Source organism: Antedon bifida, chromosome 10 (genome assembly GCF_963402885.1).
Source record: "Antedon bifida chromosome 10, ecAntBifi1.1, whole genome shotgun sequence".
Lineage (NCBI taxonomy): Eukaryota > Metazoa > Echinodermata > Crinoidea > Comatulida > Antedonidae > Antedon > Antedon bifida.
In genome coordinates, this window is record NC_136235.1 from 7316671 (window position 1) to 7335493 (window position 18823).

The following is an 18823-nucleotide window of genomic DNA, read 5'->3' on the forward strand; positions in this document are numbered from 1 at the left end:
TGACATAGCGCCACCAATTGACAGAGAAGTCGTCACACACAAAATAATAAAGTGGGCCTAGCATGAGCAAGTCATCCGAAAGTCTATCCATCGAATTGTTACTGAAAGCTAGCTATGAAGTTAGATTTTATCTTTATTGTAAATATACCATAGTGCAATAATGTCTTTACAGCCCTTTATTATACGAATTAAAACACAGCAAGGGGAAGATGTGGATTGGACTGTTCAAGCACCAAGGTTGACATACAGTGACGTTCTGGTAGGTTTACGGAAGTATGGACCGTGGGGAGAAACTGATTTTTTCCCTTCTCCAATGTCTATAATTTTGTTATGCCTAGGCCTAGATTAAATCGCTGTCATTGTGTCATTCAGAATTGAGGCATTGTTACAAAGATAGAAATGCTAGTATGGCTGTACGTCCAGAGGAGAGGTTTAGCAGATTGAGGAAAGATTTCCTGATACTTATTTTTTTCTACACATAAAAATAGTAACATTTTATTTGTAAAAGGTTTTGTTTGTTCACACTCACTACATGTACTGTATCTACTGCACATAGGCCTATATACTGTAAGCCTATCTAGCTTTCAGTTGGGGGGGGGGGGGGGGGGCAGCATATCAATTAGAACCATTCACAATGCATCAACCTTGTGGAATAAAAAAATGTAACACATCAGGGCTGAACGTACAGTAGCTTAATTTAGTAGGTAGCGTATTAAAGTAGTTATTTAACATTTGTATTGCAGGAAGTTATAGCACAGGCATTACAGAATAACGTCAGCAATACATTTGAATGTAAGTTGTATGCTATAATGCACTTGTGACCCACTATACTATGGTGTGTCAATGTCAGTCAATTTACCACCCACTATATCATAAACAACATGGTAATTGTTCTTCCGATGGTTACCTAAAGGTAAGTCACTTTTTTGACGCATTGGTGCGTCATGGTATCCCTTCCCGGAGGTTGTATACTGGGTCATACAATTGAAAAGTGCATGAAGTACAATAAAGGTGTACAGTACTCATGTAGAAAGAATAAATATAAAATTAATGTAAAGACCAAATTAGTAAATCTTGTAGTTCATTCATTTTCTTTATTTCGGATAGTTCATCCATATACAAAGCATACAAAACAAAACAGACAAAGTTTCACCACTAAATTAACATCTTCCACAAAAACAGCCTAACATATTCTAACCAAACTGTCTAATATGTATATCACCTGCTTATTGTACAGTAGGTCAATTGTAAAACTTCCATCTTATTCTTAGTTTAGCAAAAAGTATTTAAAATAAATAAAATGTTATTGGACCAGAATGTTAACTATAAGAAAGTATTTCCCATTTCCCAATTTTTTGAACATCCACTCTAAAGCTCTGTCTACACTATCAAACTTTAATGTGTTAATACCATATTTGGGCATTATCACTGCCATATTTGGGCACATCACTTGACATTTTTTTTGTCAAACTAGTTTGATAATATAGACAGAGCTTTAATAAAAAACCCATTCCTTTGTACAATAACTTAATAACATCAACAATATAGCCAGGTATCTGTGCTATACATATAAAACTTGTTTGCTTTGAGTTAATAATATTGTTTAAAATGAAAAGTTCATTTCCTAAAATAATTAATAAGTTAAATACATTTTTTTATTTATAAATGGATTTATTAACTAATTAATGTTTAATTCAGATGAGGATGATGATGGTGATCGCATCATTGTGAGCAGTGAAGCAGAGATGCAAGCCATGATGTCATTTGTGAGTATTTTTCTACTGTAAATGGTTTTTTCATATGTCAAGTTTTACAGTTGAAATAAAAGTGTGTGCGGAAAAAAAGTTCTGATTTTGCCAATATTCAGCAAATAATTTTAGGAATAGAGCAAACAACATTGACATCATCTCATCATCATCTCATCATTATGTCTAAACAGTAGACTTCATGTTTGCAGATGCTACAATACCCTTTTATACTGTATACACATATATCACTTATATTTCAATTCAATATTAAAATCCATAGACAATTGTACAAAAAGTATAGATTATCGTTGTTTTTTATTATCTTTAACTTGTGTAGTGACACTCAATAACAACAGAAAAATGTAATTACTACTTTGTAAACATAAATTACTAATAAATGTCAAATGAAATGGGAATAATGTACTTTAATTATTATATGATCTTTAATGTAAAGTAATACTCCAATATATAAAAAGTATGAGTTCATGTGTTGTGATTTGTTTAATAGTACATGAGTATAATGGAAGAATGCTCAAACAGTGGCAAGATGGCACCACCTTTAACACTTTATCCGAGGGGTAAGTAATGGTAAATTTGTATTTATTCATAGGTCATATTTGTATCACTGTTTAGTGTTAAATACTAAAAAACCTCCTTTGAAGGGAGACCCCTATTACAGGGACACTTTCTTGTGGACCGAATGATGGCCAAACCTTATACAGAGGACACCCCTATTAAAAGGATACTTTGTTGGGCCCTGAAGGTGTCCCCTTAATATGGTTCTGCTGTATCTTTCATAGCATAGAGGTTATAACATTTAATTCCACTGATATACAAGTTTATTATTTATCAAGATCTTTATGTAAATATTATATACTTTTATTTCATGATATAGTACCTTAAAGATGTATTGTCCCACTGACAAAATAATTCTTAATTTTTTTTAATACACCGTTTTAATGTCACCTAATAGTTAAATCCATTTTGACCAATAAATGGATTGAAAAATATTTTTGTACCTAAAAAACTGTAATTTAAAGCAAAATATAATGAAATTGGCTGCGTGCCAGCCAATGGGTTTTTGGTTGAATTTAAACCATTTATTTTGTCGTTTTTTCCATGGTTTTTTTTCTACAGAAGTGATTAACTTGATTAAAACTACAAAATAATCTATTCATAGTCTGATTTTATTAATCTTTATTTTTCATCTTTAAGGTGTACATAACAATTTTATTACATTTTTTGAAAACATTATATAAAATGGGAAGATGACTCTGACATAATATGTAATGCATACATAAGGTCCTTACGAAATGAATAGTTTACATAAAATAGAATATTGAAAAAGTTGAGCTTAACAATAACATTCTTCCGCTTTTTTCCTGGCTAAAAAAACAATGTTGGTATGAGAGTGAATAATATTATAGCATGATTATGCCAACAGAAGTTGTTGTTTTGTTTTCTACCACTTTGCTTTGTAATCTGTTTTGTTTAGTAGTATAGTAGCTGTGCAACGAGAATGACCTTGACAGTAATGAATCTATCCATAGAGATATAATAGTTCAATATAATATCTCTATGATCTATCCAAGACCAATCTGTCATATAGTTTATTCTTGTAACTCATGGATGGTTTATTGACTATTCTTTTATATTCATAGTGGATTTTTATTATGGATAATAAATATAATAAAATAAAATACTAATAATGTGTCTTAATTAAAAACCAGATGCACAGAAACGACAGACCATCATATCAAATTTTCTTACAATATTTGTTAACTAATCATTCTTTTACTAAAAGCCAATGGTCAGCAGACGGATATATTTACCGCATTTATTTGAATAAATGACCCACTTTGAATAAACACCTCCCTTGAATCATATATTCCCCAGGCCCTTTTTTTATTTCCTTGAATAAACGCCCAACCACATGCAATATACACGATATATTACAACACATTTCTATTTGTAGTAGAATTCATTGATTCACATGATCTACAATGTACCAAGCATTTTGATTTTTATTACTTTCACTATTAATTGTGTTGTATTTTTTCATGTCTAGGAAGTATTTATTTGATTATACATGTTACCATATTACATAAAAAAAAATAATCGCCTCCCCTGAATAAACGCCTTCCGTTTATTGATAAATACGATAATTAAAGATTTTGATCCTAACTTTAATTTAAATGTTTTTATTGTTTTTCTAGTTAACAATGCTGGAAAAAGAAATTTTCATGGTTTAACGGTAAGATTATTTAATCTCAATTTATCAGTTTAAAATAAAACAAAAGTTTAGAATTATTTTTAGATTTTTAGTTTCAATTTGACAACAAAGAACGTTACCTATAAAGCAGGAAGTGAACTTGCTGATGAAGGTGAAGATATCACTAATTAGAGTATAGTGACATCGATTAATTATAATATAAGCAGTACTAATGCTAATTAGTGTATAGTGACATAGTTTAATTACTATCAGCACTGGTCATACTTCCTTGCATTCTACTTGTCATATCCCTTTCAACAGCTGGTTCATCTTCAGTTTAAATTGAAGATGGTGATAATCACTAGTTTAAACATTTAAAATGTTTCTGTATCTTCAATATGGGGTGAAATATTAAAAAACGCACCCTTGCTGGTCTCTGCATTTTGCAAAGTAATTCCTCTGAGTTTCTGGGCTCTTAATGCATTTGGTTTCTTGTTTGATTTGAAATGATTTTGATTTTAGAGTCATGTGTTGGAGAGCTTAAGTTATTTTATTTAAATATTTTTTGGGTTTTTTTCAGATAAACACAAGGCCTGTGGAATCATCTCTTGTACAAAAAGCAGACAGTGGTGTTGTACTAGGAACAGGGTAAACTCACTTACTACATAATCTAAATTAATTATCATTATGTTGTTGTAGTACCTGCTTGTATAGACTTGAATCTAAACCCTAGTCATCAATGCAAACTCGGTGGTCTAGAGTTATGTGTACCAGGTTTATGATCTAGAAGTTGTGGTTTCTATTTATAGTCGAGGAATTAAAGCAAATTTTTAATGCAAACTGTTCAATACGAGTAAAATGGTCGAGCAATAAGGCAGGAGGCACCATTTACCATACCTAAAGAGCCAACAATATCGCCATGGGTACGAGGCTGACTAGCTCCTAGTTCTGGTGGTGGAACAAGTCTTCTCAGATAAGGACTATAAACTGTAGGTCCAGTGTACACAGTTATAACCTGTGTGAACTTTAAAGAACCCAGTTCATCATTCGAAATGAGTAGGAGGTTACCATGGTGGACTGGTTCACAAAATAGCCAGGGGATTACCACCTATCTGATAGCACAGTGATTAATTTACTATTGGGAATCCTTGGCCACATGTGCCTAAAGACATAAAAACAAAAATACAAAGGATTATAAAAGTCATAAAGAATAATGGTCTCTTCCTCCGCTCCATTGTCAATCATTCCAAAGCCTTCAGTCAATGCAAAAACTGTTATTAATATAATGCTTCAAAATTCATTTTAATTTCTTTTAGACATCGACATGATGCTGAACTTAGAGAAATACTGGCAAATGGAACAGTAAGTTTCAGTTTCTATCAACAAACATACTTATAAACAACTAAAAGTCCAGTTAAAGTTGTCACACCCCTACTTTAAAATGGCATTATCCAATAATATTGGAGGAATTTTTCTGATTTCGCCTAATATTAGTTAACTTAGCACAGTACACTACAATCATTATAAATCTTCATCTAAAGCTCTTTCTACACTATCAAACAAGTTTGGAAAAAAAAGTGTGATGTGCACAAATATGGTAGTGATATGGCCAAAAATGGTAGTTGTATGACCAAAAATGGTAGTGATATGACATCATTATGTCATATATGAGAAAATAACATTTTTTGTCACATAAAGTTTGATAGTGTAGACAGAGCTGTACTCTATATCACAAATAAAAAATGCAATATTGTTAAAAGTAACTAAATACTGAAGACAATTGTAGCACAACAACCGAAATGTTGAAACTTTCTCAACCTTACTTTACTTTTTATCACATGGTGTACTGTAAAGCTAACTGTTGAAACATGGACCTCTAAATTATTTAATTTATCGGTCCATGGTTGAAACTAGTCAAGCAACTAAATACAAACTAAAAAATATAATGTATTGTATATTTCTATAGTCTAACAAAGTACAAAGTAATGTAGATACAAGATGTTATTGTCTTTATATTAGCATTGTTGATACAAGTATAATGCATTTAAAAATAATGTTTTTGTTTCAGATGGCAGAAGCTGAAATACAATACCTTGAAGTGCTAGGGTGTGGCCATAGCGGTACAGTTTATAAGTAAGTGATGTCACTGTGCCTTTACACTGCTCACAGCACTAATTAAGAAACCATAAGAAGCAAATTGTTAACAGCAAACTAAATTTGGACAACACAAACTTGATCATGCAAAAGGGGTTTTAAAGGTTTGAAGCATCCCCGTTTGTGCCCAACAAACAAGAAACCAGCAGTGATGGTAAATGTGCTTAACTAGCCTAGAAAACCTTTACATAATATGTACATATTTTGTATACTCATACAATTCAGTCCATTATGAATAATAGTGTGTTTTAAAAGTCAGTGAATCATAACAATGCATTTGTGTAATACTGTGTTATTAGATTTATCAATAGTGTATTGTTCTTTCATTGTGTATCAAGATGTATACTGTTTATTGATTACATTATCAATGATGACAATCTGTTTTTTATACTTCACAGAGCTCTACACAAACCTTCAAATAATGTGATAGCTGTTAAGGTAAGGCTGGTCTATGCTTGGTATGCATTGTAAGATCATTTAATGTTTATTATACTATAATAATAATAATTGCATTATTATGTTTATTATACAATAAGGAATTGCATTAAATCAAGACAGTGGTCCCGTAATACATAGCCATAACACCGGCAATGATTCAATTCAATATAAACCGTATAGGTCCAGTGTACACATCTAGCTCATGTGCACTTTAAAGAACCTAGTACATCTTTATAGACAAGTAGGGGGTTACTACCACTATCAGTTTTTTAGGCTACCGACCCAGTATAAAAAATGAATAATAATAATACCTGTTATCCATAAATTGTGACATCACTATTTGACATTGGATGTTAGTTAACTAGTCTCAATTCAATTTACAATAGAGACTTGGTTTACTTTACTTCATCTCCCTTAGCCTAAAATATGCAACTTCTGATTAGTTAGATAAATGTTCATACTATTCCATCCAGTAACCATGGAGTACTATTATTTCTCCATGCTCTAACTATTTCTATCCAAATAAATTGTAATTAATTGATTGTGTATATTTTATTTATCTACATTTGATATTATTTTTGTTTCTTTTTCTCATTAAATTATAATTTGTTTTTCTTTTAATTTAGGTTATGCATTTAGATATATCAAAAGAAGGGGTACAAAAACAAATTGCATCTGAACTTCAAATTTTATATAAGGTAAGATTTATTTCTTCATTTAATTATTAATACTGTTTAATGGTATGTGAAAAGGCTTATATATTAATATTTATTAATATTAGATGTAATGAATGGCTTGCAATTTTATTGTGTTATTTTCGGTACTGCATGAGCTTTTTAAAGTGGTATAAAATATATAATGAAGATCGCAACATTAAATCATATATAATATAAAGTAAAGTGTAAATTTGTTAATTACAGTAAAATTAATAAATATTTGTTTATTTATCTATGACTATCAATATCATACATTAATACTAATAGCATAAGTAATGTGGAGGATATATGTTTGCTAATACAAGATGGTAATTATGTTGCACTGATTAAGTAGCCAGAGAATGTGGTGAGGTTTAGAGAATCCCCAGAAATCGAATGATCAGTTGCAAGTCTAAGCCATATTGAATCCCCTCGTCTTAAGTCCAAGACCACGCTGTTACTATACGACTGTTGATGGCGGTTAGCCGAGTCTCCGTGTATCGACACAATACGCTGATTGTTCATGAGTAGTTCAACTCTAGCATCCCGATTGTGTGTTATGTGAAATGTGAAGAAATAGACTCCATTTAATGTACAAATAAAATGTGTTGAGTTGAAATCATTACCAATGTTGGTTATAATGGTATCAAAGTATATAACTTTCTCAACACCTGAACTACCAGCCATGTCTCTAGTACGGACAGCTGTGAATGCAGAAATCTGAGGATTTATAAAACCACTGCTATCAAAGGAAGGTATCTCCATTAAAACTGGTTCACTTTGAGGGCCTGGTGGACCAGGTGTGCCTGGTTGACCAGTTGCACCTACTGGTCCAGGCTCACCATGTTTACCTGGTAGGCCTTGTATGCCAACACCTGTGGGTCCCCGTGCTCCAGGAGGGCCAGCATCACCTCTTTGGCCCCTCAGGCCTTGTATTCCGGGTACTCCCTGAAGACCTGGAAGGCCATCACGTCCTGAAAAAAAGTTGTAAGACCATGATTTTTTGGGTTTTTTGTCTTATAACATTAAAAACTAGAAAACTATTCACTGGAACCTAAAGTAGAATCAATTATAGGTAACATATTTAAAATTAGTATTTACAATATTATATAAACAGTATGTATATTTAACAAATTTGATTATTATTATTTATTTATTTCATTCATAAGATGTTGTCAAGATTGGATGATTATGTTACAATTTAAAAATAAGAAAATGCAAGATCAGGCATTAAAATGTACAATATTTACATATATTTGAAAGATACATATATGTCCCTACTATATACCTGGAAGTCCAGTAGTTCCTGGCATTCCAGGTGCTCCTGGGTTTCCATTTAATCCAGGTGGACCTCGTTCACAACATTTTCCACAGTAATCTTCCTGGCGATCTTTTTTCTTGTCTCGTTTTTTCCCAATGATGCTTTCGCTTTCATCCGTTTTCTGGCACAACGTCCCAAATACAGCAAGGAGCAAAAGAACTGTTGTGATTGTATTCATTTCTATGAATTCGAACAAGTATCGTTTATTTAATTTGAATTTTTTTTGTAATTTTCTTACAATAAAACAAACAGAAAATTGAAACATAAACTGTGAAACACCTCAACCATATGGCCAAATTAAGGCTAGCTAAATTAATACACATAGAAAAATATACATTTCATTTAAAGTAAACATTTTATACCAATTAACTAATTAACTAATTAAAATTAGTTAATTGGTATATCAAAATAAATTCAATAACGTCTAAAACAGAACCAACCATGACCAACAAAACAAAAGCTTGTGTTTAGCAAGCTTTTGAACATACAGTATGAATGCATTTGTTTTATTGTTAATCACCCTGAAAACCTTCAAACATTTACAATGTTTTTGATGTTTTCATAAAAAAGATGTTTGTTTAAATTTAATATACGATACATATTAATAATACAATTAATGTATAATACCTAATTCTAAGATAAAATCATTTTTAAATGTTTGGTTTAAAACCAAACATTTTTAGACTATTTTAAGATAGACAAATTAAAATGTAAAATCTTACCAAATATGTAATGTTTTCAGTAATACTATTAAACATTCAGATATACTTCATTTGTCTTTTATGATCTTAAGAAGCAGAGAATGGTTGTGCTCACAGACCACATAGACCACACAAATGACAAAGATACTAAAATATAATTTAACTACTTCAAGCCTTGTATGAAATCAATTATGACAGTTTGCTACATAATACTAATTGGTTTCAATGACTGATAAAACACAATCAGGTTATATACCATTTGTTTTACATGAACTAGGTTGATATTATCATCAATAATTTATTTTATTCCTATTGATTGTTTTCAATTACGATCCATTGTCTAAATAACAATTACACAAATAAATAGTTCATTGCTGGATGTTAAACTCATCGATATTTAGTAGTACTAACATTAACAATTTAAAAAAAGATAACGGTTATAACTTCTACTTTTTTAATTAAAACTGAAATATTAGATGAAAATATCATCGTTTGAAATGCCAAGTTTTCATCTTTCATACTATTCTTGTCTTCCGCTAATTAATTAAGACTGAGTGATTAATTGACAATAAGCAGTGGGCTTGATATGGTGTCATTGATTATTGTGGGTTGGGAGACAATACTTGTTTACAAGTATTTATTTCCCAAGTGAACCAAAATCAATGAGCGGTATACAGTGCATATTAGACACAACTAGACCATTCTCTTATTACAACCATATCTATATGACCACCATTTTACATATTACCAACTATTAATTATACGTTCCTATGCAGAGACTCGTCAATATTGTTAAACAAGTTTTTTAAATTCAATACTTTTGTCTCCAGCTTGTCTTTTTATAGAAATTGTGTAATATTAATAAAGTTGTGTAGCTGAGTGGTTAGGACACTTGACTGTCATACAGAAAGACCTGGGTTCAATTTCTGACAACTCCCAGTCTACTCAGCTGTAAATGAATACCTGGTTGAAAATACTAGGGACTATAAGGTGGCATGGAAAGGAACTGGCCACTCTACCACATACTGCCTTGGCTTAGTCAAATTAGCTGCTAACAGCTCATTATCCTATATTTAGAAATGAATACGAGACTTACCTGAATATTAATTGCAGTTTTTTTTATTTCCGTTTCTCTATGAATTATGTATTTCTATACTGTATTCAATTATCAAGTTGTATTTTGACTCCAACATAATTTTCCTTTATTTCTGCAGTGTGATTCGCCAGTAATAATTGGTTTTTATAGTGCTTTCTTTAATGAAGATAGGATCTCCTTTTGTACAGAATTTATGGATGGTAAGTACAGCAATTACTACCTCAGCAGGATTTTACCAAATTTTCACAAAAGATAAACCATATATTATACAAGAATGAATGGAAACAAATCTTTAGTGCATATACTGTATACAACTTGTATACACGCATAAGATTACGTACTAAATTAAGGCGTATTCAGACTATTTTAAGCATTGCATACATGTGTGTGTGCGCATATCTCTGCACGTGGTGTAAACACAGACTCCATTTATTTTTTAATTCTTGATCCATTTTCTCTCTCTACCCCTGGCGGAGATTACAACTCTCTGTTATGTTTTTGTCATTCTTTTCAGGAGGATCATTAGAAATTTATAAATGTATACCAGAGACCATTCTAGGAAAAATGACAATTTCAGTAAGTTATACTATATATTTTACTACTTTTGTGAAAGATACCAGTGATCCTGGTCTTAAAAAGTAGTATAGATGAAGTGCTGCAATTGATATAATGTTAAATATTGTTTATTTACACTTATTACTCTACTGCCAACCAATATTCAGGGAACACTTGCCATGGTGGCTATGCAACAATCTATAAGTGCGTAGCTGCATGAAAATGAAACATTGACGTTTCATTTGATTTGCCGGTTCGGGAACCATGCCGGAAAAGGTGACACTTTTCAGGGTCTCTTTAATAGGGATTCTACTATACTTCAAAATGAATGAATAAATGATTTATTTACATTTCAGATTGTTCAGGGACTAAACTATTTATGGAGCCTCAAGATATTACATAGAGGTTTGTATGTTATAGCTTGTCACAGCTAAAGACAGGCTTTGTCGACATGAAACTCAACACAACACAACTGACATAAGGCGCTCCCAAACTATTTCCTTTCAGTTTCATTTAGTTCAAACAGTTAACATAAGTACTCTTGCGCAACTAGTTCCTTTCATTTGAGATGAGTTGGGTTGCTTTCACTTCCAGGTCAATTATTAAGTTTACATGTTATGATATAATGATAATTATATATAATGATATTTTATCTTAAGTTGTCTTCAAAATTCCAATTGATATTGGTTGATCTTTAATGTTAATTTTAGGTAATATCTTTTTATAATACATAGATTTAAAACCTTCTAATATCCTGGTGAACACGCAAGGTGAAGTTAAGCTATGTGATTTTGGGGTGAGTGCTCAACTTGACCGATCAATTGCTGAGACATACATTGGAACCAATGCATATATGAGTGTAAGTTGTACTAATACTGTTTTCTCACCTCAACATTAAATATAATGAACAACAAATGTTTGATGTTGATTGTTTTTGACATATTTGCGTGACAAGAATAAATTGAATCATAAAATGTGAGATATGACAGTTTATATTCTGTGACTTCTTGCTTACCAGCCATAGAGGTTCATTGACTCTTTAGTCTCATACGTTTTTGTCAAACAAATAAATGAAATTTTAAACAAAATCCAATGACTAAATAATGGTATTTAACCATACTAGAATGTAAATAAAACTAACTTGTTATTTTAATGTCATTTCATACTTTATTAATCATATTTATTTTCAGCCTGAGCGTGTTTTAGGCCATGAATATGGAATACCATCAGAAGTATGGACATTAGGAATCTTTCTTTTAGAGGTAAGCTATTTAAGAGCAGGTCAATTTTATTCGAGATTTTGAGATAATATCATCCATTTAACCATGATTACTATGAGGTTTATTAATAATAATAACTATTTTTTGAATAATTTCAGATGGCAACTGGAAGGTTTCCTTACCCTGTAAGTATCACAGTTTTTGTTTGTTCTTTAAAGGGTAAAGTGACGTTTATAATCCATGTATGAATAGGTCAATGTGTACCAAATAATACTGATCAATACTGAAAGCTACATTTGTTTATTTTCAAATTAACTAGTTAATCATTTTTATATTATAATAATTATATATTTTAAATTTTTTTTTAGGTTACCCCAAGACAACAGGCATTATCAGTAAGACAAATAGTACATTTCTTTTGATACAAAATGGCAACAGATGCCATTGACAATTACATTTTTGTCAGCATGCACTTGCTAAGCTCTGTCTACACTATCAATGTGCCCAAATATGGTAGTGATATGCCTAAATATGGTAATGATATGACATCATCATGTCCATATATGGGCAATCACATTTTTTTGTCACATAAAGTTTGATAGTGTAGACAGGACTTTAATCTGTTATGAAATAATCCAAAAGAAAATAATAGTAGTAGACTAATTAAGATGACCACTTTCCTTTTTCTTGTTTTATAGCCGATAGATCTTCTACAGTGTATAGTACATGAGGTAAGCATTTAGCTACTGTAAGCTATGGGTATATTTTAGAAAAGCTATAATTAGGGTTCTATTGTTTTTTTTTGTTTTTTTTAAACCATATTTAATGAGGGTGATCCATCCAGCTATTGCTGATCATTAGGGACCCTCAGAGGTTCACAAGACAAACATATACACAAGATGCTCTATAGTAGGGCGGCCAATGTGAGCTTTTTCATCATGGGGGGCATTTTCTGTTAATAGCAGGCAACCATGTGGAATATATCCCTTATGGGATGACAAAAAAGATAGGGGTGGATGCCGCTCTCAAATTTCAGGTCAAAGGTCATTTTCAAGGTTATAAGGTCAAATATGGTAAAATAGAGCTTTAAGCTGTTTTCAACAACATGTAACCATTATTGGATCATTAATGACATATTGCCGTAGATAGTCAAGTTCATCAATTTTTCAACTTACAAGTTTAAAGGTCATTTTCAAGGTCATAAGGTCAAATAAAGCACAGACCTGTTAATTATCGGTATTAATAATTGAAATAGATATAATTTTCATGATAGGCTGGGGCTGATGGTTATAGTGTGGTGTCAAAAAGACCAGAATTGTATAAAAGATTTTAAACTTTTTGAATCACTCCTGGAAGGTGTTCAAGGGATGGAGAGGATCAAAATAAATTTCATTTAAAAACGGTCACAGAGGATTTGTGGGTTGGGAATAATGGGCCCATGTCAATATCGGAGTTTTCTGGGATGGAAAGAGGTAAACGTTCTGAGGTGGGTATTTCTTCCAGCACTGATATAATGCCTACTGGCCATCTGGGTACAGCAAACGATTGAATCACAATCACACATGCATGCTTTCGGTAACAACTTCATCTGGCTCTTTAGTTTACATACACATGTAACAAGTTCCAAACTGACAACTGGGTTAGGGGCTTCCAAACGACCCGATTCATTTAGGCCACATACTGATCTCTGCCTGATAGTTGGCCCGTATGTTAGGTTCTAAGATGTCTGTATTCACCATAGGTGAGCGTTTTAAATGTTAAGTGAAAACAATTTCAGGGAAATACAGTCCTTAAATATTTATTGTGTAAAGTGAAATACTTAATATTTAAGGGAAATATATCACTAGTGTTAATGGTATATGGTCACTGAGTCTAGATGGAGGTAGCATTTCAAGACCCTCCAAAGAGTAGTCTGTTATTATACAGTTGATCAAGAGTACCATATATTTGGCAATTAAACTTTACTGTACACTGTACGTGCAAATTCTTAATCTTAATCAATTCCATTTACAAGGAGTGGATGCGTTACGAACGATTTCCAGTAGGATTTCTTCCAATAACCAGCAAATAATGACGTGCTGCGCAACCTGTAATGACATGGAAGCTGATTAGATTATTCTTAATAAGTTTTCAATCACTTTATTGTTCACTATACCAGACATCGTCCATACTTTAGTACGGTTGCTACTGGAGTTACAAAGTGCATATCATACATCAACTTTCATGTATAATTACATAAGCTTCTTTGTGATTGACATAGAAGAATGTTTGTCATATTTTTTCCCCTCCAAACCGATGAATGTGGCTCCGAACACATAGTACAGATTAGTACATTGGGACTGTACGTTTCAATGATTTTTCCAATGTTATGATCAAATACAATAAAATGACGAAATATCTAGGTAACTTGCATAAATACTTGCATAGTCACCAAATGCTTGACAGCTATGTTTACTGAATCATATAGTGCATGACCATCGTGTTTTTAAGTTCTTCTGGAACATCTGTGGGTATTTCAATGTCATCCATCAAGATATCTAAAGATTTTACGATTGAGCTATGTTCACACTCCAATGGTTGGTCAGCAGATTTTCTGTCAGTTTTTTTGTTTTGATATACTTTATCGAAACAGTTGCCTTATAGAAATCCACAAAGGTTTAGATCGAGGCTTTGTCAGTGGCTCATGAAGTTCTAAGTTCTACTGTTTTTTTTCTTTTAATAAGTTGTTACTTTAAATGTAAGATCTTCCTTATTATATGTCAGGTCGAAAGAATATTGTGTATTATGTGTGATTCGTGATCAGTCTGACCATGTCATGCAGAACCTATCAATGAATTGCAGCGTTTCTTGTTATACCAATGATTCCATTTTGAATTGATCAATCATCCACTCAGTGTTTAGAATATTTGGTTCGGATTAGTTTATATAGGTAAACTTGTTTACCCTTTTAACCTCATTTTTAAAACGAATCCAATCAGTTTTTAAATGTGTTGGTGGTTTCAGAAATGACGACTTCGGTTGGCAAACTATTCAAATATATAATTACTCATTGTGAAAAAGTGGATCTCCTATCAGTCCTTTGTGAAATTTAGGTTTGAAAAGTCTAAGCTGATGTCCTAGTGTATTTCTGGTTAGATTGCATCTCATTTGAAGAAAGTCTTCCTTGGCTACACCCTCAAAACCTTTTGAAAATGTGAATTTTTCAATCAAGTCACCACGAATTCGTCTGTCATACAGGGTTGTTAGGCCAAGAAACTTTAAACAATCTTCATATGAATAAGAATGGATAGCTAGAATTAGTTTTGTCGCATGACATCCTCTTTCAAGTGCGCTTATGTCTTTTTAGAGATAATATGGATTCCATACCTGGACACAGTACGTAGTGTTTGTAAATAACGTTGAAACCGTCTTTATCCATGTGTATAAAGGACCTCTTAATTACTTAAGGAGTTTCATATCTGTTATCACCGTCAGCCAAGATAGCATAGATGCGAAGGCTTTAAGAAGGAGAACCCATTTACCACTCCTTCCAACCTTGATTAAGTCCAATATAAATTGAAAACAAAGACTCGATACACAGGTTTTTCTTTCAAGATTTCTTGAAAAACAAACTTCAACAAAAACTTGTATCATTGAAAGAATGAACAAAAATATTTAAATAAATAATTACATTATAGGGGGTCTCTGACCCAAACAAAAACATCTCTGACCCAAACAAAACAGTGAGGGCGTGTGGCGCAGGGTGTTGGATGTTGCACTACTGATCGTGAGACAGAGGTTCGAAGCCAACTCTCGCCGCATTGCTTGTATCCTTAGACAAGATACTTTACTTACTTTTGCCACTCGACACTCAGGTGTATAAATGGGTACCCGGATATATCGAGACACAACTTTGTTTCCATACGTGTTTGATCCAAAAAAATGACTGAGGTAATAATGTTCAGCGCTTAGAGGTGCTATATAAATCCAGGATATTATCTCGACATCAGGTCATATAGGGAGGGTCTCTGTTTTTGAGATTTTTCTAAAAACGAACTTTCAAATATTATTATATTATTATAGGTAATATTAATAATATTATAGTAAAAGAGCAATCTTTTAGCACATATGGCGTTTCATACATATTAAACTTGACCTATTTTCCCGACAAAAATCAAAACGATGACTGGTGGAAAACATAAAAAAGACAAATTAACAACAGACTGGGGATCGAAAGCCTATTATAAAACTGTGTACTTTACAGAAGTATGTGAAAACAACATTTTGAGAAAATGACACTTTTATATTTAATTTCTTATGTTTTTATGTGTAAAATAAAATGTTTATTTCATAATTACTATAATATTAAATATCAGTTGATCTTCAAAAATACTTTTTTTGGATAGATCTGATGATGTAGATGATTTTTCGTGAATAAAATAAAAATCCTATATTTTGACCTTGTTTGACCTCTTGACCACATAAACTGACCTTAAAACCCAAAATTGAAGATGGCATCCACCCCTATCGTTTTTGTCATCCCACAAAGGATACATTCAACATGGTTGCCTGCTATTAACAAAAAATGCCCCCCAAACTTTTTATAGAGGACTTTTGTGTATTTGGCCTCTCTACTACTACATAAACAAAGTCTTATTACAAGTCTTTGGGAGTGGAGTAATTTGGTCCTTAGAAAAAATCCTGACATGTGACGGGACTTGAACCCAGGACCCTTGGAGTGGTAGACAATCATCATAACCACCAAGCCACACTTCTCTTCGTTATGTAGAAATTACAAAACCTTGATAAAATGATTTTTTAGATCAAGTATAGAACAATGTATAAACCATAAAGAATTTCAACTTTACTTGTTTCAGGGCCTAGTGCTATACGAGGGTCACAATTCCTAGGGTTAAACATTTATAAACATAGTTGTCTTTATATGCCCATCATTTATACAGATTATCAAAACACAATGCTACATTCCACAATACTTCATAATGTTTTAAGTACAATATATTATTATTTGTTATATGAAGAACATGCATTTAAAACAAGCGTGCTAGTATTAGAAAATCATAGACAATGATTATATGAATTAACTCAACATTGATTATTTTTTTATGTAAGTTTTTGTTTGTATTACAGAACCCACCGACTCTTTCACTTGATAAATATTCACAGTCATTTTCTGATTTTGTTTCACAATGGTAAGTATACAACATAGAAAATAAAATTCTTCTTAATCTAATACTGATGTATGTTCATATTTATAACACACCTTAGTGTATCCGTGCCATTTGATTGGTTTACGCATCACATGCTGTTCATTATTTTGCACTATTGAACGAACAGCCAACTTTTTGTAAATTGTTATGCCATATGCAAGGTACTGATCCACAATCGATTATATGCCTATATTTTATGAGTTAAAAGATTGCTTTTATTTTAATCTTTCGACCAATGAAATATTCTCACTATTCAACTCATAAACATTAATTATTCTTGTATTATATCACTACTGTTATGAATGAATTCTGTTTTATTTTGTATTAACTGGTACATACTCATATATAAGTATTACTAGTACTTTCTTTTTAATTTCTATAATGCAATCCTGAGGCGGTATGAGTAATACCATCTTTTAGCACAGTCTATTTTTAATTTCTATAATGCAATTCTGAGGCGGTATGAGTAATACCATCTTTTAGCACAGTCTATTTTTAATTTGTATAATGTAATCCTGAGGCGGCATAATCAAAAGTAATACTGTACAGTACTACATTCACCACATTACGTTTTAAATTTATAAGCAATTACCGAGGAGAAATAACCGTAATGATAGCGATATGGTGCATTGTTAAGGGATATCAGATTAGGATATGAAATTCATGGGTTCAAGACAATATGGATAACCAAAATTGCTTTATCAACAAGTAACATCAAACAATTTTCAAATTAATTTAGATACAGTTAATGTAAATTTTATGTATATATATATATATACTTTTTTCTTCAGCATGCAAAAGGATCCAAATGCTAGGCCGCCACTCATTGATTTACTACAGCATACCTTTCTACGCATGAACGACGGTGCTCTAAGACAACAAGAAATTGCAACATTTATATGTATGAAATTGCAACAGTTAAAGCTACAGGGACAAACAAGGGGTTTATAACACATGTTCACACAGAATGTGCAACAGTTAAAGCTGCAAAGACAAACAAGGGGTTTATAACACATGTTCACATGGAATGTGCAACAGTTAAAGCTACAGGGACAAACAAGGGGTTTATAACACATGTTCACATGGAATGTGCAACAGTTAAAGCTGCAAGGACAAATAAGGGGTTTATAAAACATGTTCACATGGAATGTGCAACAGTTAAAGGTCCAATGACAAACAAGGGGTTTATAACACATGTTCACACGGAATGTGCAACAGTTAAAGCTACAGGGACGAACAAGGGGTTTATAACACATGTTCACATGGAATGTGCAACAGTTAAAGCTACAGGGACAAACAAGGGGTTTATAACACATGTTCAGATGGAATGTGCAACAGCTAAAGCTGCAAAGACAAACAAGGGGTTTATAACACATGTTCACATGGAATGTGCAACAGTTAAAGCTACAGGGACAAACAAGGGGTTTATAACACATGTTCACATGGAATGTGCAACAGTTAAAGCTGCAAGGACAA

General features: G+C 32.2%; 2 protein-coding genes across 2 annotated transcripts in view; one reads left to right on the forward strand and one right to left on the reverse strand.

The window, feature by feature from the left end:
* The first annotated feature begins 45 nt into the window (after nt 1-45).
* On the forward strand, nt 46-18298 carry LOC144853616 (dual specificity mitogen-activated protein kinase kinase 5-like). Its single transcript, XM_078711348.1, has 20 exons — nt 46-259; nt 744-792; nt 1699-1766; nt 2257-2326; nt 3965-4002; nt 4541-4608; nt 5277-5322; nt 6029-6093; nt 6513-6552; nt 7179-7250; nt 10484-10565; nt 10880-10941; nt 11277-11325; nt 11655-11779; nt 12111-12182; nt 12299-12325; nt 12509-12535; nt 12839-12871; nt 17268-17329; nt 18139-18298. The coding sequence occupies exons 1-20, from the start codon at nt 161-163 to the stop codon at nt 18296-18298; spliced, it is 1314 nt and encodes a 437-aa protein (XP_078567474.1). The 5' UTR covers nt 46-160.
* Nucleotides 16460-18823, reverse strand: part of LOC144853626 (peptidyl-prolyl cis-trans isomerase B-like) — a 45218-nt gene continuing 42854 nt past the window's right edge. The window contains exon 6 of the transcript XR_013614399.1: nt 16460-16476. The gene's annotated coding sequence lies outside the window, so the exon portion shown is untranslated. The remainder of the gene's footprint in view (nt 16477-18823) is intronic.

What these genes read in the sequence shown, in the direction of transcription:
- LOC144853616 (XM_078711348.1), top strand. Translation starts at nt 161, where the DNA reads ATGTCTTTACAGCCCTTTATTATACGAATTAAAACACAGCAAGGGGAA. An exon ending in CATAGCGGTACAGTTTATAA is followed by an intron (nt 6,094 to 6,512) that starts GTAAGTGATGTC and finishes TATACTTCACAG; the next exon opens with AGCTCTACACAAACCTTCAA. An exon ending in TAGGAAAAATGACAATTTCA is followed by an intron (nt 10,942 to 11,276) that starts GTAAGTTATACT and finishes TTTACATTTCAG; the next exon opens with ATTGTTCAGGGACTAAACTA.